General features: G+C 35.6%; 1 protein-coding gene across 3 annotated transcripts; it reads right to left on the bottom strand.

The window, feature by feature from the left end:
• Positions 1-180: 180 nt before the first annotated feature.
• On the bottom strand, positions 181-26,158 carry LOC111507177 (uncharacterized). 3 transcript variants are annotated; one of them, XM_023162453.2, is made up of 3 exons: positions 26,010-26,158; positions 8,199-8,525; positions 181-369 (listed from the first exon to the last, which is right to left on the bottom strand). In XM_023162453.2, exons 1-3 carry the CDS (start codon positions 26,061-26,063, stop codon positions 295-297), a joined length of 456 nt encoding a protein of 151 aa, XP_023018221.2. In that variant the 5' UTR covers positions 26,064-26,158; the 3' UTR covers positions 181-294. The 3 variants fall into 3 exon arrangements, with proteins under 3 accessions (XP_023018221.2, XP_074037717.1, XP_023018222.2); XM_074181616.1 differs by lacking the exon at positions 26,010-26,158 and adding an exon at positions 19,552-20,067; XM_023162454.2 differs by lacking the exon at positions 26,010-26,158 and adding an exon at positions 11,101-11,575.
• Positions 26,159-26,810: the final 652 nt, after the last annotated feature.

Genomic DNA, 26,810 nt, shown 5'->3' with positions numbered 1-26,810 from the left:
TACGCTCGTTTCGCAAACGTTTTCACTCACAAAATAATACCTTAACACTCATATCACATATACTTATCTATTCAGCTATTTCAAGTGTGGACACATGAAAAAAGTGTTTCAATGTTGTTCTGCACATACATATCCCTCAAACATACATATACCAAAGAATGGTGTCGTACAGAGATTCAATTCAAAATTGCGAACATTTTTATTAACTCTTCCTTAAACGGACTACAATGCGGCGAAATAAATAACATTAATCACTATAAGGTTTCATTTTCGGTAGGGGTAATATTTATTCAGTCAGTGGTATCCGTGGCCATACGAAAGAGGTGAGGCAATGTAACTCTTGAGAATGGGAGCGGGAGCTACAACTGTCTGAAACAAAATAGAGTATTTTCAAAATTTTAAACTCATTCGGAATATTTCATAACCTTTGATTAGAATCCCACTTATTCTGAGTTGGTATTCTCTTCTCTAACTTTGAGCTACTGTAGCTAAAAACCGGTTAACCGGTCATCAAAAATTAACTGTTTATCGAGTTTCAGAAAATTTGACAGACAAACAAAAACTCGTGTATTGTGTGGTGGTCGTAGCTCAATTGTCCTGTTTTGCAGTTCTATGATAATTTTCCACCAGTTCGGACTTCCATTGTCTAATATGATACTAATATGATTTGAAATCTCTGAAAGAACAAATAAAATTAAAATCAATACTTAGGTTAGGTTAGTTCCAAAGTGAGTGGGTCTCTTCGACCCTCCACCGCAACCCGCTAGGGATTATTGTGGCTCACACCTATTCACACTCGACCAAATAACCCCAGCTTCTCAACGAAGCTGATTAGTTTGTATGGTGAGTGGTCTTTCAGGTCAGATAATAAGACTCCCTTTGCAAAGGAGTCAGTAGCCTAATTGCCTTCCAGGCCAGTATGGCCAGACCAGAAACAATCTGTTAAGTCTTCCTATCGAGGAGAGTCGTTTTTGGCAATTTGCTACCAATTTAAACGTTGCTCGGTACGAGCCAAGAGCCTCCAATGCCGCTTGAGAGTCCGAGAATATTTTAATTGAAAACCCCTGCACCAAAACCGGAAGGTGTTTTTGAACCATCTGTGAACCAACAACTGTCTGCTCTTAATATTTCCTTCTCCCGGAGGATCCAATCCTCTCTACTCGGAAACAGTACTTTGTAAGGCCGTTCGTAGTTGACAGTTGGAGGCATAAAGTCAGAGATCATTTCCAGAATGCTGTGACTTCCAGTATCAACCAACAGTCTGTTGCACTCTGTATTAAATTGATTTGTGCATTGGGCAATGTACACAAGTCTATATGCAGTCCATCTAGCCTCTCTCTCTCTAGAAAAATGTGGAGAGGTAGATCTAGAAGGATCTCCATGGCCGCTGACGATGTGTTAATGATTCCATCACTGATGGCCAGAAGAGCCTGTCTCTGTAAGTCAGAGAGATATACGTCTGGACCGTTTTCTGTAAAGCCTTTGGCCACCAGGCAATTGAAATGAATAGCTAAAATATCAATTATATTAAGCAATAAACCGTGAAATGAAATCAAAATGAAATGAAAATGAGCAGAAAATAAAAAATTGAAAAGATTTTGAACCAAGATACTTCATAACGTTTAGATTGTTAGTATCCACAATCGTCTTCGAGTGATGACTGGACTATTCTTCCGAGAGATGACTATTTATAGATCATTCTAACGCATTCACCTATCCCCTCTTCCCTCTCTCCGCTTCACCGGTTTAGCGGGAGTTGACCATTTTGTCACTTGATTAACGGTTCCCATATGTTGCGTATCTCTATGCTAGCTTGGCTGAATGCGTCGTTGGACAACATATTTGCAGCTTCTTTGAGCTTCCTCTCAAACCAGTGGTCCTCCCTGTTGATGGTCTCAACAAACATGTTCTGTTATCCCCGATTTGCTGGTTTCTCCTCGCTGTGTGTTTCTCTTGTGCTCGGCAGTGCGAACTTCAAATCACATTTTATTGCTTAAAATAATTGATTTTTTTAGCTATTAATTTCAATTTCATTTGTTCTTTCAGAGATTTTTATTCACATTTGATAATGGAAGTCCGAACTAGTAAAATTCACCATTAAACATTGTTAACAAGTACATAATTGTATAACAAATACAAAATGGGAAAAATTCTGAACCAATTTTTTTGAAATTTCATGAAAAAGTGTAAAATCAATAAATAAAATATCAAGTGTATTTAGTTACCGAACTCAACGAAATGATGACCGCAAATTAGAATTTGGCGAAATAATGACGAAACAATGCAATAATTGTCAATAGTTTTCTCCGATGAAGCCACGTTTGCTTGAATGGTACTGTGCTCTGGCGAAATTACTGAAATTTGAATCATGATAATACATATTGATAAATGTAGTTTTACCCAATATCCACAAGCAGTGGACTAGAATAGTTTCAAACTCGCAGTTGGGACCATTTCACATCAAATATTTATAAACTTGGGACAAAATATTTAAAGTAGCTGCATCAATGTCTGTGTTGTATCCAACTGCCGATAATTATGATTCGCCGGATGGCACTTTAGTTTCAACGGGATGGCACATCACCGCATAATTTTAGAGTAATATATGATTATTTCGACGAAACATTCCCATGTAGTTTTACTGGTAGATGCGGAACGATAGAATGGCCAGGAAAACCTCCAGAGTTTACTCCGTTAGATTTTTTATAGGGTACAGACCATATAATATTCAAGAAATGGAAGTCAGTTTTCATGACGAAATAATTTCAACTGAATCCAATAATTTACTAGCAATAGATGTATTTTTTAAATTTTGACAATATTACTACCCCGTAAGAATTTCATACCAGTATCTGAAATTAGTATTCATGTGAACACCGATATGTATCACCCTGTTCAATGAAAGTATTTTCGATAATACAGCAAATTGAATTTGATAATCGACCTATCTGAGAATAATTGCGTTTGGTGAATATTAATTTATGCCAACCTTTACGTGCACACTGTATGAAAGTGTACGTGCTGGACAGACGATTTATTGAAATAGCACAAGGACGCAACTGAAAAATGAATCCTTTTATAAAAAAAGTATATTTACTCGTACAATAGATGAGCAATTACCTTCCTTTATGTAATTTACGAACAAGAAACGATTTCTAGGTAGTTTTGCATGACAACACTGATCGCTCACCTATATTGACCATTAAAGTGACACACAAGTCACGCCATATTGCGTTTTGCATAAATGTTTGATTTAGGAACATCTTTCAACAGAAATGTTTATAAAAATAGAATGTAAGCTCTGTACTGTATACATTTTTCAATATTTAACCGTTGAGGAAAAAAAACATAAAATATTGAGGACGCAGTGGAGGACATTATACAATGCACTTTTGTCAACGTAACACAAATTGATTGATTCCGTCTGCATAAAAATTGTGTGCTCGGGATGCGATTAAATCGACGAAGGCCGTTTTTGCCTGGTCCTGTCTGGCGAATGTTCTACCGGTGAAAAACGTATCGAAGTGCTTGAAAAGATGCTAGTCAGTTGGCTAGAGGTCTGTTGAGTATGGTGGGTGAGGCAGAACTTTGACGCTCGTTTTTTTTATTTATCGAACGGTGATTTGTGGGATCGGACCTCTTCTGTTGACCAGTGCAGACCGGGCCGGCTGACTCAATTTTCGGTATATTTCGTCGATTTCCTCATAGTAAGTCTCTACTGAGAAGTTCACACACCAGCCGCTGACCACCATACAGTAAACATGGTCTTTTCCTTTGGTGTGTTTTCGCCTTTGAGAAATGCCCGGGTGGCTCATTGTTGGCCAACCACTGTTCTGAATGTCTCCTGTTGTCGTATAGGATCCACTTTTCATCACACGTGACGATTCGATCCAAAAAAGGATCGTTTTGGTTGCACCTCGGAACGTGACAATTTCTGCCAATCGTTCAAATCGTGGAGCATCCAGTTTTTGAGCTTTTTGACCTTCTCAATGCGTTTTAAACCATCAAAAACCACATGGGAGCTGACGGCCAGTTCTTCCGCCATCCCACTCACCATATGTGATAGGTCTCCACCAGGGTCCTCAAATCCACGTCCTAGATTACAGAACGTCGACCACTTCGGGGCTGATCTTCGATGCTGAAATCTCCGGAATGAAATTTCGCAAACCTGCGTCGAACAGTGCGTTCATTAACACTATCTTAGCCAAATGCCTGGTTAATTTTTCGGGATGTTTCGACAGTGCTTTGAATTTGAATTCGTAGAGAAAAATGGGTCGAAAATCGCTCGACAACATCATATCATAATAAGTTGAAAAGAGAATTTAGAAGTCTTTTGTAGACACCTGGTCACAATATGCACATTAATCGATTAGAATATATAGGGAGGCGATTTGTTAAGTATATTAGTTCCAAATGTGATGCAGTTCATCCCACATGAGCAACCACTGTCTAGATTCCGGGTGGTCCTTTTGGATAACCGTTGTACTCATGTAGGAATTTCCTTTTCATATAAAGATGATGCTCTGACATCTCACATCATGTTTGTCGGCATATATACGAGGTATGTTAAAAAATAACGGACATTTTTATATTTAACAGGTTGGGAGAGCCCGATTGTCATTTTTTATTATGTTGGGATACGTGCCCGTGAAGTAGTATATAATGTCAGCTGTATTCATTGTTTACCTTGTCTCTGGTAGCCGCTGAGAATAGACGTGTTTTTAAGAGCCCGGCAATTTTCGTATATTAAATCAAATGGATCAAAGAATTTAGTGAAGACGTTGGAGATGACGAACGCCCCGCACATCAACTGGATTTGTGTAAAAACAATGTATGGCTTTTGCACAACGATAATGCACCTGCTCATATTTCATTGGTTGTTCGTGATTGTTTGGCTTGAAACAGTACGATGCTCCAGCCTCCACGTTCCGCAGACATGTATCCGTGTGATTTTTTTCTATTTCCATGAATGAAGAGAACTTCGATGGGCATGGATGACATGTTGAAGGCCAATTATCAAGTTAAAAAAGTGTTCAGAGGATTGAAAGAAGCGTTGACACAAGTGGATAATATCCAATGGGGATAAGAGTACCAAATTTGAATTTTGGTGCCCTTCATGACTATACAAGCCGTTATAGATATTTTATTGTGGACCTGCTAACATAAGAAGACTTCCTAATTGTTAAAATAGTATTTTTCTACTGGGTAAAGTTGCTTATGAATATTTTCTTCCTAAGTTTTCTTTAGCTCAACCTATCCTTACCTAACGTTAGTATTCAAACCGTTTATACGAGTACTCGTTTTTGTATTATCCGAATTTCGTTTTCCCATTCTGTAATCGGCTTTGAATGTTGAATGGTGAACTGAATAAATAAATAAATGAATAAATGAAATTAGATGAGTTCCTCAAAAACGAAAACCGCTATGACAGTTTGGTTTGACCCAATTGCAGAGTGAAATGTCTTGCAACAGATGATGTGTGTGTGTGCACAAAATAATAGCGATTTAGGGTGTGCCAAGCCGTACGTCTACTTGTAAAGTATAAATGTCCAGAATAAAATTTTGAAATTTTCAGAGTTTTTCCTGTGTATCTACAGAATTGAATAAGATAGGGTCAATTGTTTGGTGTCATTGAATAGAATTCAAAAATAGTAAACTTTTTCGCAATTCAACCTATTTTGTTGTCTCTTTCCATTCACAGACGCAAGGTGTAGTAATATTACTGGAGTTTTTTCCCAACACCAAACCATTATTTCAACACCTCGACACGTGTTTCGATCACCAAGTGATCATCTTCAAGATGTACATTAAAACTGTTTTAGTCTTCCTCTTGAAGATGATCACTTGGTGATCGAAACACGTGTCGAGGTGTTAAAATAACGGTTTGGTGATGGGAAAAAACTCCAGTAATATTCAAGCTATGTGTAGTTTAATTTATCATTAGACACGCCTAAAGAAACCATAGTAAAGCACGTGTTGAGTTTTCTGAACCGTTATGTAAAAACCTAATAAAAATGTTGAATTCCCTTATCATAAATTTTTATAAAGTTTGGATTCAACGGAACTCAAATATGCGTAATTTAACTAAAAAGTTTGATAAATTTCCAGATATCCGCCAAGCCGCCAAAAACTATCAGTCTCCACAAAAACGAATTTGAAGAAACTCGCGAATATTAAGATAATTCAACTAAATATGCTAACAATAATTGAAATAGTAATACAGTGAGATCAGTAAAGTTTACATCATATGGATTTTTTTGTATAGATAGCTTCATTCAAAATCAATTTTGGCCTCAATATCTGCTTCGATCAAGATAAAAAATAACTCAATGAAAACCTATAAAAATTGGTCACAGGGGTTCATTTGTTTTCGACCCTGTATGAGGCATATTCATGGAATATGTTTCTGAGGAAAAATTTTGGGTCAAAAAGTATTACAAATCAAGAATAAAAATTGTTCAACTGAATAGAGTGAAATCATCCAATGAAAAAATTATAATATGAATAAAACTAAACACATTCAAAAATTCACTTTTTCAAACAGTAACAAAGTTATTCAACTTTATCCAGTTTAAATATGTTGTAAATATCACATTTGGACATAAACTACCTTTCAAACTGTCATATTTCGCCTCTGTTGAAAAATATACATTTAATATACAGTGTCATGCCCAAAGTATGTACCATATGGGAAACTTATTTATTAAGGGTTTTTCGATAAAAAGTTATTGTTGGTAAAAGTTTGTGCATCCCCTAAAACTAAACATGCACCAACGAAATACAGTAAAACACACGTAATATACGATTTCGAGACAGGAGTAAAGTACTCTTATTTTGAAAAATTTCGGGAAATGTTATTTAGAAAAGTTTTTCAGCATTAAAAAATACCTCTAGATTTGAAGTCATGTCCATCTAAGTGGATTTTTAATTTGTTACCCAATTTTTAAAATTGGGACTACGAAAAAAAAATTGCTAAAACCATAAATAGACAGCATTCTGTATACGACGGTTTATTTTAAAATCCTGCAATATCACAAATTACACAGCTATGGTGTTAACCACAGTCAATTTTTTTGAAGAGTAAAATAATATTCAAAATTTTTGATGCAGTTATATTTATTTTTTGTTAACACCGAAAATTACTCAAAATTATATAGTATTATAAGAGGAACTTAATATTCAATAATATCAAATCATAAAACATCAATATAAAATAGGTATTTTGGAACAAACTCATTGATTTTCTGGAGATTATTTTGGAGAATTATTTTGGACAAGAAAATCTCTAGAAAATCAATGAGTTTGTTCCGAAATACCTATTTAATTTTGATGTTTTGTGATTTGATATCATTGAATATTAAGTTCTTGTTACAATACAGTATAATTTTGAGTAATTTTCGGTGTTAACAAAAAATAAAAATAACTTTGCACCAAAAACTTCGAAAATTATTTTACTCTTCAAAAAAATTGACCGTGGTTAACATCATAGTTGTGTAATTTGTAATATTTCAGGATTTTAAAATGAACCGTCGTAGACAAGATGTTGTCTATTTATCGTTTTAGCGATTTTTTTTTCGTAGTCCCCATTTAAAAAAAATGGGTAAAAAATTAAAACTTCGCTTAAATGACCATACTTCAAATCTAGATGTATTTTTTAATGCTGAACAACTTTTTTGAATAACATTTCCCGAGATATTTCAAAATAAGAGTACTTTACTCTTGTCTCAAAATCAAATATTTGATGGCTCCTCGTATATTACGTGTGTTTTACTGTATTTTGTTGGTGCATGTTAAGTTTTAGGGTATGTACAAACTTTTGTCAGGAGTAACATTTTGTGAAAAAACCTTTAATAAATAAATTTCCCATATGGTGCATACTTTGGGGATGACAGTGTATATTAAAAAAAAGTGGCTGAAAGAAACTGTTGTCAAGTTTAATGTAGATTACATTGGGTCTCATTTTGCAACAGAGGTTAAATTTACAAAACAAAAGGGACGCACGCAAAATCATCTTAGGTAGCTGAAAATTTGTATTGATAAAAAAAATCAAAATCACTTTTTTCCTTTTTTCGATGTTTCAAAAAATGATATCACCAATGGATACCAAGATGCAGAGATGGATGCCAGGGTCAAATTTTGAATGAAGTTATTAATAAAAAAATCCATATAATTCGGACCAATCACACTGCACAACTAACCTTCACAACAGCTGCAGGATGGGCAACATGGTACTGTGTGAAGCTAGCGTAGCTAGTTGCTGGTACTACAGTTTTCACTACAGGAACTGCCACAGTTTTTATGACAGGCGCTGGAGCAATGACTGGGGCTGCTTTGATTACGGGTGCTGGTGCGTAGATGGGTTCTGGAGCATAAACGGGTGCGGGTGCCAGATGCAGAGGCTCTTTTATTATGGGAGTCGTCAAGATTGGCGCTGCTTTGAGAAGCGGAGAGTGATATAGGTCTAATTCGTTCAGATCATATCCGGGCGCTGAGTAGACCACGCTGATGATGAGGCTGAAAATAACCTGCAACGAATTGGAAAGCAATGAGACTAGGTGCCTGAAGATTGATGTTACGAGCTAACGCAACCAGTATTTCGATCTAGGGCGATTGAATTTTTAAAGGCAAATTTTTAATAAGATTTTTTTTCGAAGTACCTAGATTTATTTATTCATTTCCAGTGGGATACAAAACAGGACAAACCCAAAGAGTGTATTCACAAATGATGAGGTGAAAATAACAGTAAATGATTTGATTGTATTACATAATATTCGATATCGTGTTATGAACAGTTGTTGTTCAAGTCCAGTGCAAAATACAATAGTGAGATATGAAAATGATACATGAACGTTTGAAAGATGTGTGGTGAACGTTGCGAGGGAATTATAAAATCAATCAATCAATATCTATTGATTTGGATATAGAGTTGTAAGATTCACAACACCCATTTAGGAGAGAATTCAAATAGTAATTAGTTTTACTTTGATTTGTTTGGAATGAATATGTTCCTCTGGTATTATACAGAGGTACATTAATTGAAAGTTGATTCAATATAGAGCTGCTGTCGTAACAATTATTCATTATTTTATATATGAACTTAATATCAGCTATTTAGCATCTATCTGCCAATGGTATCAGACTGAGTTGTATTTTAATTTATAATGGATTTTTTTGAGATTATGAAAGAATTTTCTATTGATATAGGTGTTGAATTTGCTTCGTATAGATTCAAGTCTTTCAACATACAAGATATACAAGGGGTTTCATATAACTGAAGCAAAACTGAGCTGACTGTATACATAAGCCATGAAAAGTATACGAACCGAGTTAGTATTTTTTGAAGTCGTGACAAGTCCTGATCTGAAATTCAAGAGCTTTGTTGGCTTTTTTTCAATATAGTTAATATGCGAGTCAAATAATAGTTGAGAGCCATATCGTTTTGTACGAGGAGTGAATCGTTGGTACATGTCACAGTATGGAATACTTTCAAGTCGTCAGTTTTAAGCTCAACCAAACGAGTTGAGTTTTTTCTAGCTTATTTTGATTTGAATAATCGTGCCTAATGCAAATATGCATATAGGTGTTAAACATACAACGAAAGGAATTTCAGTTCTTTCCAAAAAAATCCGTGGAACATCCTATATATCTTTTTGTAAATAATTTGAAGATATACTCTTCAGAAACCACAAAGTTTTTAGGAGTTCTCATCGACCAAGCATTAATTTGGCAATTTCAAATCGATTAACTGAGTAAAAGACTCCAACACCATTTTCTATGACTTGATGCAACTCAAGAAAATACGGAAATACAAAAAACTGACTCTCAATGTCACAATAACTCAACAAGAAAATGGAATCTAATCGAATTACAATAATATCATATAAGATTATTTAAAAAATCGCTATTTCTAGCAGACATTTTTCAATTGTCTGCCTTCTAGTATCAGAAGTGTAAAATCAATCCTGGTATTCAAACGGAGAATCAGAGAAAATATCTTTTATTCGACGTATCGACAACTTTTCCTATTTGAGAAAATATGGGTTGGTTTGGAAAGTAGAGAAATGAAGTAGAAGAGATGCACTATATTCCATGCCTTGGACTATATTCCTTGATAGAACCTTATACAATATGTATCTTGATGTTGAGAGTACATAATATAATTACGGAAATTTTTTAGGGGTGACCGATTTTGTCTGCGTATTCAATTTGTTCAAAATCTAAATCATTTCTGTTTTTACAAGGAATGTACTAGATGGGCTGAAAAGTTCATAGACTAACACACAGATGGCGTTACTTGTACTGCATCCATATGATTATTAGATAACTCTCACCTTCAAAAGACACGTGTATAAATTACACAGCTGTTGGACTTTTAGCTTGTGGGATAGAATATTTTGAGTGTAGCAACTTTAGTTAGTTAAAAAATTAATAAAAAGAAACTTCGTGTGTTGATGAAGCGTTGCTTTTTGGCGAAAAAAACTGTTGAATGCTTGGTTTGATAAACATTATTGGGACTCTGCACCAGGAAAATCAACTATTGAGAAGTGGTTTGCTGAGTTTTAACGAGGTAAAATGAGAATCGAGGACGATGCACGTAGTGGACGCCTCAAAGAGGCTGTTACCGACGAGAACATCAAAAAAGCCCACAAAATAATTTTTGATGATCGACAGGTGTAGTTAATCGAGGTAGTCTAGGCTCTGACAATAAAAACGATGGCAAAATTCCATGAATTGGGCTTCAAATTCCTTCCGCGTCCACCGCATTCTCCAGATCTGGCCCCCAGCAACTTTTCATGTATTCAGACCTCAAAAAAGTGCTTGCTACAATGAAGTTTAGCGCCGATAAAGACTTAATCATCGAAACTGAGAATTGTTTTGAGGCTAAAAACAAATCGTGATATTAAAATGTTATCGAGAAATTGTATGACCACCATAATCGTTGTATGTTGTATCGCTTCGAAGGTAATTATATTGAATAATGAAATCAAAATGTATCAAAAAAATGACTGTTATATCCTGTTGATACTCAGAAAAAATCCTCTATAATTTCTCGTGTACTTAACAATTTAGAAATGAAAAATTTCATTTTCAGTCACTCACCAAAACAATCATCTTCCACTTGAGTATTTCAACTGAATAGAACGAATATGAAGAGAATAAGCCACTGAGGGATATTCTTCATCGTCATTGTTTTTATATTGGTTAGAAATCTTGGGCAATGTTCGCGAACATGTACATAAATAACATAAACATACCATTTACCAAGACTATCGATCTATATAGAGAACTTATATAACTCATTACTGATTTAACACTCTGAATCAATTGCATTCTCATTCGATAACATTTCTTGATATAGGAGGAAAACATATTTCAGGTATTTTAAAATACTCGTATTCGTTTCGAAATATCATCATATTTTCTATTTCGATTGTTGGTGGTATGTTTCTAATTCGGCACAGTCTTTAAAAAGAAAAATGTGGTTGTAAGGTTGATGATGAATGAAATATATGTAATTCAGTGGGGTATAACTATTTTGCAGGCCTGCAGGTCAATAAATTGTTCTCGGTAGATATTATTGCTCTCGTATTCTTGTAGAAAGACAAAAATTCTTGCAGGTCGGGTCTGCCAGACATGAATCTCGAACCAGTTAATCATTTTCGACAAAAAAATCCAACCCCCACCCTTTGAGTATGAAAAACTTCCACATTCCTCATTAAATTGAAAATAAACCTTGAAGATCGGCAGAAATTCTTGCAGGTCTGGTCTGCCAGACATGAATCTCGACCAAGTTAATCATTTTCGACAGAAAAAAATTCCAACTCCCTCTTAATAACTTCACAACTCTCAAAAAATTGAAAATACATTTTGCAGGTCGGCGGATATTCTTGCAGGTCGGGTCTCCCAGACATAAATCTCGACCAAGTATGGAAAAATTCCACATTCCTCATTAAATTGAAAATAAACCTTGGAAGTCGGCAGAATTTCTTGCAGATCGGGTCTGCTAGACATGAATCACGACCAGGCTAACCATTTTCGACTGGAAGACCTGACCTGCAAGAATTTCTGCCGACCTACAAGGTTTATTTTCGATTTAATGGGGAATGTGGAATTTTTTCATACTCAAAGGGTGGGGGTTCGAATTTTTTTGTCGAAGATGATCAACCTGGTCGAGATGTATATCTGGGAGACCCGGTCTACAAGAATTTCCGCCGACCTGCAAAATGTATTTCCAATTTTGTTTAAATTGTGAAACTTTTTGGTGGGGGTTGGAAAATTTTTCTGGCGAAAATAATAAACCTGGTCAAGATTCATGTCTGGCAGACCCTACCTGTAGGAATTTCTGTCCTTCTACAAGATTACCAGAGCAAAATCTACTGAGAACAATTTGCCGACCTGCAAACCTACAAAATAGTTATACCCAATTCAGTTGAATTCGTCTTCTCAATTATTTTTCAGAAGTTTTGGGGCTGGGCCGAGAATGTGTTGAAATCTATTTTATACAAACAATCAAAACTCTAGACTTGCACGAGCTGATGATTGACGAGTTTTCGTCGTTTAATGGACAATGTTCGGCGAACATTGGCAGAATGTCCATAGATTGAGCTTCAACCTAATGAATGAACAACGAGAAGAACGATAAAATTAGGAGGCATGAACTCGTAGCCATTAGGGACAGGGAAACTCACCAGGTTGCTAACGGACTCTGATGAATTAACCGAGACAATAAAATGACTATCAAAACATAAAGCAGCTGAACTGGACAAAATGAACACAGTTCTGCCATAGTTCCTTTTATCGTTATACTATGGTTCTACTACTTGGACTGAAAAGTCTCGGGCCTCATACATAGATGACGTTAGTCGTGATGAGAAAAATACCGGTCAAGAGAAGCAATGGCTTGAAAAGTATCACAAGGACTCCGCTCCATCAGAAACAAATTAAACGTTGGTTTACTGACTTCAAACCTGGTCGTAGAGACACCTATGATGCAGAACGCAGTGGACGTCCAAATGAGGCAGTGACATCCACGAAATCGTTTTGAATGATCGAAAAGTTAAGTTGCGTGAGCCAGCTGACATTGTAAACATATTGTAACAATTTAAAGAATGAACTGTCTTAAACAAATTTATTTCCAACAATATTTCACTATCACAAACTAATTTATTTACAACACGTTTAATTTATTTTCACTATGTGAATACCTTGTTGAACCGCTCGATTCACTTTCTGAACTCAACTGCCCTCTTGGGGCGAAGAGCCGGCCTCATATATCGGTACGATCCTTCTAGAATTCTATAGTCGATTCGGTACTCAACCAGAGTTCAACCGGCGGTTGCCGACTGCATTCCTTTTGCGGTGATGTCATGTGTTTGTTCGCTGGCCGACATGACGGCTTCAGATTCATTACAATATCAAAAGAATGTGTTGGCTTCATATTACGTGAGCATATGAGAAAGCTCTGTTCGAAGTGGGTGCCGCGCGAGCTCACTGTTGAACAAAAACAAGAACGTCTTGATTATTCTGAGCAGTATTTGGCCATGTTTGAACATAACAAACCAGAATTTTTGCGTCGATGTGACAATGGATGAAACATGGATTCATCACTTCACTCGGGAACCAAAACGATCGTCATCTGAGTGGAGAGCAACTGGTGAATCTCGTCCAAAGCGCCCGAAAGCACAAGAATTGGCTGGAAAGGTTATGGCCTTGGTATTTTCCGTGCTCATCCACTATTTCGAGAAGGGAAATACCATCAATGCCAAAGTTGCAAAAAAAAAGACCGCAAATGGCAAAAAATGTGTTTCGCTCAAATGAAGAGGTTATTGCTGAAATTGAGGCCTATTTTAAGGCAGAAGATAAATCGTTCTACAAAAGTAGTATTGAAATGATTGTACGGCTCTTGATGGAGGTTGATAAATAAAGCCAATGTTGAACAAAAAAACGCGTTTTCTTTCTTAGGCCCGGGATTTTTCAACCCATGTGCTCAAGCCTGCCACATAAGGCTCCCGTTCAGCTTCACTAAATAGCATGTAATTTGAATAAATATTTTCGAAAATATTACAGATTTAAAAGGCAGAGACACAGCGGTTGCGACGATACCGGCCGGGGGCGGTGGTGCATGTCTATAAATAGCGCGTCGGAGGCCACGCTTCGCCCTATAACCCTTAATGATTAACAGCAATCGCACGCGGTTATATGTATATTTAGTGTGAGCATTGCACCCGTGTGGAGCCGGGGCGTGTCGCTTGAATCTTTATAATTAACGCGAAGACGCTGCCCGTACACAGAGATGGTGAAAGCCGGATGGACTTGAATGAGTACCTATATGAACATCTTGTTCCTGAGAGCGTTGGCCAACATAGTCGACAAAATCCTCCTGAAGAGGTTTGTAACCCTCCCAGATGATCCGAATAGTCCACGGAATGAAAGAATTCTTTCACAAGGAAGGAACACGGCCCTGAAAATACTGAATATGGAGAGAGCTTGGCAAGGTTTGGACATGCGGATTAGTCACCAAGTTGTTCAAAACAGACATGCCGCTATATAAGGTGAGAATCATCGATACATATGTGACAGAAAGAACTTTCAAAGTAATAGTAAATGACCAGCTTGCAGGAGTAAATCATCGAGGCAGATATCCCACAGGAGTTTTACCTGTTACCGCATTTTTACTCACTATATATAAGCAACTTTCCATTCCTCTCAAAACGAATGCATTCATATACGTGGATTGTATGCAGTGAATGCACTGCCAGGCAACCAAAATACAAATACACCTAGACACCTAGACCTGTGATCTGCTGTTTCATCATTTTCCAAACAGAGGCGACACACACTGTCTTCCGACAGTCCGAGTCTCTGCATATGATTCAAACGGCAGTGACCTGAAGGAAGGCCTGTTAGACATCGTAGTTCATCCCAAATATAGTCCAACAACTGTTTGGTATCAGGCTTCGAAGGGTAAACAAACGCCTTGAAGTGAGCCAATCCTAGAAGATTCTGCCAGAAGTCCATAAATCTTCTTGCCATACAGGTGTTCAATCTTTGTTTGGCAAAGCCTAAAGCGATGCCAATGACAGGTTCTGGTCCAATAAAGCTGCTTGCAGCACTCTCTTTTGCAAGGCAGCCCCATTGCCTTCCAGGCCAGTATGGACAGGAATCCAGACCAAAGACAATCTGTCAAGTCTTACTATCGAGGAGAGTCGTGTTTGGTAATTTGCTATCAATTAAGATGGTGCTCAGTAGGAGCCAAGAGCTTTCAACGCCGCTTGACCGTCCAAGAATATTTTTATTGACTTGTGTATGAGGTTGGATTCTTCCAATCTCATACACAATTTTCGCTTGAAATACAGCATACAGACAGAAAGCAACAGAATATTCCTTAACCCGACAAAAACGAAACTTTTCAACTTCTAGAAGAAATTCACCAATGCGATGATCCTCAGGAAGCTGCGTGTGAGGAATAGATACATTAACGAGCAGGAACCCGCGAGTTATCTGGGAGTAATACTGGACAAACGTCTAAACTTCAACAAACACGTAAATCTTGCAATACAAAGATCCGTTGAAAGGACACATCCTATAATTGCGAGGAACGCAACATTGTATGCAGACGACAAAGTAAGTATAAGTATATATAAACAGCTGTTAAGATCAGCTATGTTGAGCGCCGGTCCATCAGTGTTCTATAGCCCAAAGAAGTGAAAGACATTTTAGAGCGGACCGGAATATGGAGAGTCACGTTATACTTCCGAAGACCCTCCTATGAATTCTAAAAATGTGCCTCACCTAGAATTGCCTGATGAAAAACAATACCAGAATCAGAGCTCATCATAATCAGCTTCGTATAAATGGAGGACTGACATAAAACGCTTGGACATTTTTGAGGAAGGGGATGAACCATGAAACACGAAACGCATACATACTGCGGATACTTCACAGTATAAAATACATGCAAATCACAAAACACACAAAGTCAACACTATGAGCATAACAACCAACCAAACAAATCACACACCACTGAACATCGTTTCATTTATCTACTTCTCGGACACAGAAAAACGCTAGGTACACAAAGCAATAAACATTAGATCTTCAGCTTTCACACACAGCCTCATAGATAGTCATTAATAAGCAATAAGGCATAAGGCTAACTTATCTGAACGACAATGGAGTCTTTGGAGCTACAATGGAGTCTGAAAGTTGAAGCGACCGCCAACACCAGCGGAGGTGCTCAGTGTCGAGTTTCCTTCGACAATGGAAGTCCGAACTGATGCACCACGAAACATTGTCAACCACCTTCAAACAAAAGTAAGTGGACGTTACAGTGCGGTACGCGAAGTGATTTAGTAAGGCGATAGATATTCAAATATTAGTTGAATTTTAAGTTACAGTGTTGTTGTATTTAAAGTGGAATAAATTTGAGTTTGATTATTCATTGTAGTCAATTATTTGTCAGCCTACGGGGAAAAACGTATTAGTATTTTTGGATTGGATTAGATTGGGTCTAAGGGATATGTGGAAATGTCGCCAATTTGTGGTTTACAAAATCTCTAGAACTGATTATCGGTCTGAGATATATTTTTCTACTAAATATTATGTACTCCATAAAGTCGAGGAGCTGGTTTCAATAATGATCTCACTGTAATATTATTTTTTCCTTAAGATGTGGTTCCGCTCCTTTTTCCATGATCCATGACAACAATGCCATCTAAATTTAAAAGGGAGAGATTAGTTTTCGGCTTCCTGCCTCTCCATCATTAAACAAAAAATGTGGGAAACTTCCAAAGAAAGGAAGAAAGAAAGTAATCATAATAAAAATTCTTCATAAAAATAGATAAATCATACATAGAAGATTCTTTCAAATACAGACAAACCAGAAAAAAAACCACTTAAATAACTACTTTCACATGAATATTGAATTGCATGGAACAAAAAAGTCGTTTCGAAACAACGACCACTTTCATATGAACTTCGGAAGTAGAAAGCAAAAAGCTTTTTTCCCATCAGTAGCATCCTTCTTGTCTGATTGATGACGAGCTCTTTGGTGGAATGTTAATTTTTCCATGTGGTAGATGTTGGAAGTGGTTTCATTCCCTCCTGATCATCCACTTGAATTATTTTACTTCGGTTTGCTATGAATAAACTACTAGAATTTGCAACACTTATGAACTTTTGAAGGCGATGCTTTGACTTTTCCAACTGATCACTTCGACGTATGCTTTTCCTACTTCAGATCCTTGATTCAAAATTATGTTCTTGGCAATCTCCCTATTTCTGCTTGTTTGCCTCTTCAATAACATGAGGAATTTTTTGAGCATCTCCTTTCATATGAGATGATTGGTTACAATTACGATTATGAACTTTCCTAATTATAAAGTTTTTAATACTCTCATTTAAATCCATTTTCTTTACATATCAAATGGTATGCCACGAAAAATTGTCACAGTAAACCTCACCTTTCATTGGATATACGTTTCTCGTGAGAAATTCGATTTTTGTAGGACATTATCCTCATTGCGATAACTGAACTAGATTTATGGAGAGTATTGGAATGAGTTAACTCAACAAGGTCTTTCACTTTGTTCTTGTTTCAGTCTCCATAGAAGGTACTTTATTACGAGTATATGTGAAAGGGTTGATGAAGTGTATTGTAAAATATGTTATAATTACAATTCTTCAGTAATAACATTCATCGCATATCAGTATGTTAATGGCTTATACAGTGTGCCTCACTTCTCATGGAAACACCCCCGTATCTTCCGTAACAATTGAGGTAGAATGATGAAACTCTCAGAACTGATGTAAATGCTCAAAATTCACACAACACCTAGATGAGGTTGGCCAAAGTGATATACACTGCCCGCCACTCGCGATGGAACGGTAAAACATACAAGGGGGTAAAATTGGCTCAAAATTCCTCCAGATTCGTGATCAGGACTACCAACTTACTACGAATACACTTCTCCAACTAATTCTAGGATCAGCTTGATGAGCCGTCAATATGGTATCATCTTCAATATGTTATTTTAAACTTTTTCTCTCCTTTATTACTTGGCCGGTGCTCACGAAAAGATTATATATTTTATGGAAAATTCCAGGGTGTACAGCTACCTCTAGCGGCTGCCTTTTATTGAATTCTGCGGCCGCTTCACGATAAGACCTGACGACTTCACCGACAATTAAAACAAATTCAATTTTTTTAGGTGACAGACGTGTCATGTGGAACTTTGTTAATCAAAATAAGCTGATATCAGTTGAAATAGGAACAACCCATACAAGGAACAATAATACTAGAAACAACAAATGCAATGAAAACTATTCTGGGGTTCAATACAACAAGATCTTTCAACAATATTGTCAAGTTGACAGTTAATATCAATGAGCAACTGTTTTTCATGGTAATCTCGGGGCACCATATTATTTTTTTTAGTGAAACTGATGTTATTCAATCCCTCAAAATGTTTTCAGGCAACACTTCAGCAAGTAGATAAAATAATTTAAATTCTACCTATTTAACGAGTGTGATTTTTTCCTTAAAAATTAACGGTTGTTTCGGTTTTGCAATGAGTATGAAGATTAATTTTGTTTCGATTGGCAAAATGTTTCCTCAATATTTTAATAAAGGACTTATGAAAGATGTGCTGATTGAAAGTGTTCACAGTCAAAGCTCAAAAATGTACAGTTTTCGAGATGTGAACCTTTGAAAACAGATTTTTTTCGTTTTTTACGATATTTACTCATCAATCAGAGAGCTCTCACTTCTGGTTGTGATAGACTTTGGATGTTCGGCATCCAGAATTAGTTTTACGAATGGCCTTCTTCAGTTATATTAGATGCCGCCATCGATGATTTTTCATACACTGCTCCACACTATCTCGATAATCTGATAATGTGGTATTGTGACTTTACAACAAATAAGACTCAAATTGGTGAAATAGAAGTCATCAGAATTTTAATTTTGAATGAAATGAAGATATCGATTACAGCCATATATCGCTCCCCTAGAACGTGTCCAAAAATCTTTAATTCTGAACTAATTGAATACTTAGAACAACAAGAGCAAAATGATATTGATGTTATCACAGGAGATCTGAATATAAATCTATTGGGTGACAACGATTATGTTGAAGAATATAAAACTATAATGAGTAATTTCGGGTACGATTCTTTTATAAATGATTATACTAGATTGCCAAGCCATAGTTGTTTGGACCATTTCTTCGTGAGACGCAAAATTAAGAAAATACACAATAAAATTGAATCTTTCATAATTCGATATAATATAACGGACCACTATCCCATTGTTCTCACTTTAAAATCTCTATGTTCACCTAGTGTATGTCGAAGTGATATCTATAAAACATACATTGACTATCATCAGCTTAAATTAGATTTGAGAGCACAAAATTGGAACGATATGTACTCTCAAAATCATGTAGACGAAATGGCTTTAATATTCATCGAAAAATTGAAATATTATATAGGAAAAAACACAAAAACTGTAAAAATTAAAAGGAAAAATGTACATAAGAAAAATTGGCTCACCCCGGCAATACTCAAATCCATAAATGTGAAACAAAAATTATATCAAATGTCATTGAAAGACCCAACTAACACCGATTTGAAAGAAACATATGTATCATACAGAAATAAGCTTAACAAAATCGTCAAGGTAGCTAAGAAAACATTCTATTTACAACAAATTCAAAAGAGTAAAAATAACTCCAAAGCTATTTGGCAGTTTATTAAGAACGTGTGTGGGGAAAATGAACAAAAAAAAGTTATTGACAAAATAGAATTAGATGATGGGTCTATCATCACAGAGAAAATGGAGATTGCCGATAGTTTCAACAAGCATTATAGCGAATTGGGAGAAAACTTAGCAAACGATATACCAGACTCTCAAAATTATACAGTTGAATCTGTCAATCTGGAACACACAATGTACCTATACCCTACGAATGAGCTCGAAATTATTGAAACAATAAAAAAATTAAAACCAAGAAAGTCACCCGGATATGATAATATCCGATCAGAAACTTTGAAAGAAGTAGCGAATGAGATATGCTCTCCGCTAAAAGTTTTGTGTAACAAATGTTTCGACTCTGGGTGTTTTCCAGATGTTTTGAACTATGGATTGATAAAACCTTTATATAAAAATGGAGATAAATCAAAAATCAGTAATTATAGACCAATTTCTTTACTGTCAAATGTTTCTAAAATTTTAGAACGATTAATAAAAATCAGACTGACTAAGTTTTTGAAGAAATTTAACTTATTGTCGGAATTTCAGTACGGTTTTAGAGAAGGCAGATCAACCGAGGATGCCATTTATAAACTAACTACAGTTGTGTATAATGCTCTAGATAAAAAAATACCCATACTTGGAATATTCATAGACCTCTCTAGGGCTTTTGACACTGTATGTCACAAAAATCTTTTACGAAAGCTGAATGACTATGGTATCCGTGGGAATACATACGATCTTTTGTCCAGTTATTTAAGAGATCGTGAACAGAGTGTTGAAATTGATGGTGTTCTGAGTATTCCCAGAACACCTATGGTGTTCCTCAAGGCACTGTACTGGGGCCACTTCTTTTCACTATCTATATGAATAGTCTGTTTTCTTTGAAAACCACAGGTCGAACTGTCAGTTTCGCCGATGATACTGCCATTTTGTACACTTCTTCATCTTGGCAAAATATGAAGCAAACCGTTAAAGAGGATTTTCCAAAAATTTTGGAATGGTTCCAATTTAATAAATTGACTGTTAACTACAAAAAAACTTGGTACTTACCATTCACGTCTTATATTAGCGGATTACCGAACCTAGGTCCTCTCAAAGTAGGTTTGAACAAACAAATCCCTTCAGCAACAACGGTGAAATACCTTGGTGTCACGATAGATCGACATATGAAGTGGGATTTACATATGAAACAACTTCTCAAAAAATTAAGAGGGTTTCTTCCGAAATTTAGATATCTTAAAGAATTTATGGACATCGGACAATTAAAAATGATTTATTTTTCACTAATACAGTCACAACTTACATACGGAATTCTAGGATGGGGGGGTGTTAGTGATTGTTTTACAGAAAACGTAAATGTGGTTCAGAAATGGATTCTTAAACTAATATTTGGCAAGACACGTAATTATAGTAGTGATCTCTTATATAAAGAAGCTAAAATCATGGATATCAGACAACTTTTCTGTATGAAAATATTATTATTCATTAAAAATAAAAAAATTTCATTACAAGTTTTTTAACATACTCATAATACACGAAGTAATTATTCTTTATTTTTACCCCGATGTGACAAAACGATCGGACAAAGAAGTGTCAATTATCTGGCACCCAGAATATACAAGCAAATACCTCATGAGATTCTGAATATTGAGAAATTTAGAAAATTAAATTTTTTTTTAACTGAGTGGATTCTCAAGACGGAACGTAATATTTTCAGTAATATTATAAATTCCAAATGAGTATGAAAAATGAAAAAAGAGTACCTCCTGATTATGTCATTTACCGAAGTGTGAAATTTACCTAACATGTGACTTATCAAAAAACCCAAATATGACTTTACCCGGATGTGTCATTATATCACGTACAAGCAGTTTGAACTGCTTCTGTGATTTTTCTGTTTATTTGTTTTTTTTGCATGTGTTATATTGGTTTTGTAATATTTTATTTTATTATGCAAATAAACATTATTATTATTATTATGTGACATTTTCATCAGAGAGGCTCAAAATGGATGATAGCATCTCACAGCCAAAAGAATCCGTGAAAATGTCTGCATCTTTGATACCTTAGAGTACTTTCCAGATAGAATGAAGGGATTCAGGTATTGGAAGCGAACTATTTTGCCCCCTAGTGTGTTTTACCTCAAAAAAGAGTTCTTCCATATTGAGTGGTGGGCAGTATACATCACTTTGGTCAACCCCATTTAGGTGGTAGGTGCATTTTGAGCATTACATCAGTCTTCAATTATTACGGAAGATACTGGGGTGTTTCCATAAGAAGTGACACAAATTCGGATTTTTCAGGACTGAAATTTTATGAGGAAAAAAGTGTATTTATAGTTAGTAAGTCGGTTGTCCTGATCACGAATCTGAAAGAAGTTTGAGCATATTTTGCCCCCTAGTATGTTTTACTATAAAAATGGGTTGTTCCATCGCGAGTGGCGGACAGTGTATATCACTTTGGCTAACCCCATCCAGGTGGTAGGTGCATTTTGATAATTTCTATCAGTCCTGGGAGTTTCATCATTCTACCTCGATTAATACAGAAGATATGGGGTGTTCCATGAGAAGTGGGACACTCTGTATATTGACTATCGAGAGATAGAGAGAGAGAGAGAGAGAGAGAGAAATGATATTGAAATATTTTAAAATGGGAATAAAAAGAAGGCATCGCATACAATGTGTCCACGATAAAAAGGCCAACGTGGGAAAATCGGAGACCGTGAGAGATATATTTTAGAACAGGTTCAAATGATGTTTCAAAATGTACAGATTGAACAATTATGGTGATACATCGGTGAACTTGTCACCGAAAAGGCCAACTTATATCGAATATTCTTTTTTCCGATTCACTTAAATAATTCAAAATGATGATGGTTTCTCGGAAACGAAACGTTAGATTGAAAATCTGTGACATCTTGTACAACTTGAAAAGTGGCAACGCAATGTGTTTCGTGTTTTTGATATGCTCTTAAATAACGTTAGAAAAAATTGAAATGGAATTGGCGAATTTCGATTCATCTCGAAATTTATCCTGACTTCCCTAACGTTTGAAATGTCATCGAAATCAGCTCTTGAACAAACAACTTTTTTCTTATTATAACCAACTATACCCTGTATACTGCCATCCCCTATCCAAATTACGAAAATTTTCGAATTTGTATTGGAAGTAAGTTATTTCTATGAATTATAAATGTTTTATGTTTATGTTTTATGTTTTATGGACTAAAAAATGCTCCGATAAAAAGATTTGAAGCTGCAGTTATGGAAATTTTACTGTATAATGCTTTCTACAATCTCGACGAATTTTTTGACTTCTCTTTTGATGAAATACAACCATAATCCACTGAAATTGTCAATTATTTTGTTGAAAGTTTCTCAGATACTGTAAATGTCATATACTGTTTGTCACTAAACTATATGTCGTTTACTTTTTCTATGTTTTACACTGAATCTACGTTCTATACATATACTTATACCTCTGTTATGACAACCTTAAATGTACTTTATACATACTTGGGCTAATAAATTATGATTATGATTATGATTATATATGTTCATTAGAATGTATATCTAGTATTCAGGAACCTCGATAAAATTATACAAAAACTAACATAGATTTTCCAAAAAAATAAAATAAAATATCCCTGGTGAAATTTGTTTCGATAAAATTGTCATAAAAAATACAGTATTTGAGATTCTTTCTATTTCTATATGTTTCGAAATGAATACGAATCGTTGAAAAAATCATATTGTATTTTTCAAAAAGAAGAAAACACAAATGAGAAAAAAAATTACTTTCATTGAGAGTCAGTTTCATGATATTATATCACTCGCTGATACTTTTTACTGATTTTTTTCAAAATGGCATTTGATAGACATAGTGTTAGTCCCCATCTTCCAATCAAGTGGTTTGTACACCTAATTGACTCCGGATATTGATTTTATACTGTTCTGGACATCACTCTCTGCAAAAAACAATTGATGCCAATTGATTATATTGTTAAAAACTCCTATTCATTCATAATGCTCATCTATCGACTCTCCCCGCTAGGGTGTCACTAGATCTTAATATTGGTTCAAAAATTTCCAAAATATCCCACTGAAATCAAATTCATTAGTATAACTTCATATTCTTTGAACGACATTTTTTTGTATACTTCTTACTGATTTTTTGGGTATATAACCCAAAGCCAAGTTACTTACGACGTTTCGATTGTTAGTATCCACAATCATCTTCGGGTGATGACTAGTCTGATTCCTCCGAGCAATGACTATGTATAGGTCATTCGAACGTTTTCACCTATCACCTTTTCTCTCTCCGCTTCACCGATTTTGCGGGAATTGACTGTTTTTCCGCTTGACCGTTACACCTACGTTCCTGTCGAAGGAGAAACCTATCTGAAGACAAAGACCTGGAAGATACAAAATGAGGAACCGCCAATGGGATTGCTACTTTCACCAGTTATAGCCAACATATACATGAAGTGGTTTGAAAATCTGGTCATTGAAGAAGCCCACAAAAAGCCCTGAGTCTGGTTGAGATACGTTGATGGCACCTTCATAGTATGAAAGCATGGGAATACAGAACAAGATACCTTTCTGAAGCACATCAACGGCATGAAATATTTTATCACCTCTACAATGGAGAAGGAATTCAACCAAAAATTACCATTCTCAGACATATTGGTGAAAGGGACCGACACTAACTGGGAGACTTCGGTGTATCGAAAAAAACAACTCACACAGGACAGTACCTGAACCACGAATTCAACCACCATCAATCTACCAAAAGGTGAATCATCAAGACTCTGGTGGATCGTGTCTTTGGGCTCTATAATACGAAGGTAGGTCTCGAGAAGGAATTAGGCATCATCGAAAAAAGTCTTCAACGGAATTGTGATGGTGGAACAGATTTTGGCAAGAAGACAGCAAGAGCCTCACAAGGAAGAGAAGTCGTCACAACCAGTCCTTTCCTACGTCAGAGAATTGTCGGGAAGGATAAGAAGAATTGGGTCCAAGTACCACATCAGAACCTTCTTCACATCCGGAAACACTGAAACAGCCTCACGAAAACAAGGCACCAAACCTGGACTGCGATTCCAAGAATTGCATTTATCGGATACCCTGTGAATGCGGCAAACTCTATATCGGTGAAACTAGGAGGCTATTCAAAGGCCGCATTACCGAGCACAAGAGAAACACACAACAGGGAGAAACCAGTAGCAAATCGAGAATAGCAAAGCATGTTTGGACTCATCAACATAACATCAAGTGGTCCCAAGCTGAGATCACCCAAAGGAGGAACACTGGTTTAAGAGGAAATTCAAAGAAACTGCATATATGTTGTCTAACGACGCATGCGTAGAGATACGCAACATATGGAAACCTATAATCAAGCGAAAAAAATGGTCAACTCCCGCTTAGCCGGTGAAGCGTAGAGAGGGAAGAGATGAAAGCATTCGAATGACTTATCTCTCGGAGGAATAGTCCAGTCATCATCCGAAGAAGATTGTGGGTGCTAATAATCGAAACGTTGTGAAGTAACTTGGTTTGAAATTTATTTTTTTTGCTCATTTTTTATATTCATTTTATTTTATATTTATTTTTACTATGTGGTCATTTTCATCTTTTTGCTTAATATAATTGATATTTAAGCTATTCATTTTGAATTTATTTTTTCTTTCAGAGGTTTCAAATCATATTAGAGAATGGAAGTCCAAACTAGTAAAATTCATATTCTCTATTTATTTAGCTGTGTTCATTTTTCAGATTGTGGAAGATCATATAACCAAAAAAACAGTAAGAAGAATAACTTTATGATATGTTATTCCCATGTTCTGTCAATTACTTTCACTTACATTGAAAGGAATATTTTTAAAAGAGATTGATTTTTTGAAAAGAGGCTTTCTCGCTTTCACTTCTCCATCTTCATACAAAAAATTGAGGAAATCTTCCATAGGAAGGGGACAAGCAATTCAGTTCAAAATGAACTATTCTCAAAGATGTTTGTATCATGCCGAGAAATATAAATAAGGAGGCGTGAAAGATAAAAACTTTTTTTTCGTTTACCATTTTTTAAAACTCTTTTTTTGTTGCCCTCATATTTCATATCGCAAACCATATGGGTGATGATATTGATTTACAATACATAATACTGAAATTGGTAAAGTGAGTACATACTTCGAAAACAGTAGGAAAGTTATTGATTGAAAGCTGGCGTTATTTTCATTAGATAATAAATTGAAATATCTCACCGGTGGATAGATAGTAGTTAACATTAATATTGAATCAGTCAGTAATCGATCCATTCTTTGTGAATTGACTGGGTACGTAGCTATTTCAGAAAGTTACATTTGTGAATTTTGAAACGGTTGCATTACCCATATATGTTTATATATATGACGACAACCTGAAAGTAATGTTTCCGATTCATAATTCAAAAACATCATGTTCAAAATCTAGTTGGACTTATTCCATAAAAAATAAGTATCCTTGAAATAACCGTAAACATTACAGAAATAGTTTTATAGTTTCCACAGGCAATATGACGAACTACACTATTTTGATCTAGTAAGAATCTCATGCGAGTAAGTAGTTTGACAAAATTTATCACAATAGGAATGTTTTCTTTTGTTTAAGTTGAAAGGGGTATATTTTTTGGAGAGATTCATTTTTAGATAAGAAATGTTTTGGTTTTCTACTACTCCATCTTCATACGAAAAATGTGGGAAACTTTCAAAGGAAGAAAGAAAGCAATCCATTTCAAAATAAACTCTTTAAAAAGATGTGTAGATCATGCATTGAAGTTACTTAAAGTTACATAAAATGGAAAAAAGCCCTCTCGAAACAAATATTTTCGTTTGAACCTTAAATTACACGAAAGAAAGCGTCCTTTTTGAACAACTACTTTTATATGAACGTTGAATTATACAAAAAAATACTGTTTCCTGGTCAGTTTGTATTCCAAACTTTCATAATGAAAATGAATCAGATATCATTCACAATATTGCTACACAATACAGAATACTAAAGATACGAATTTTCCTGTCATCCTC

This window comes from Leptinotarsa decemlineata, unplaced genomic scaffold, assembly GCF_025532065.1.
Source record: "Leptinotarsa decemlineata unplaced genomic scaffold, Ldec_3_MD MMD2_tig00026314_RagTag_RagTag, whole genome shotgun sequence".
Taxonomy (NCBI): Eukaryota; Metazoa; Arthropoda; class Insecta; order Coleoptera; family Chrysomelidae; genus Leptinotarsa; species Leptinotarsa decemlineata.
The sequence above is the reverse complement of the archived record's forward strand: the minus strand, read 5'-3'. Positions and strand labels throughout refer to the sequence as shown.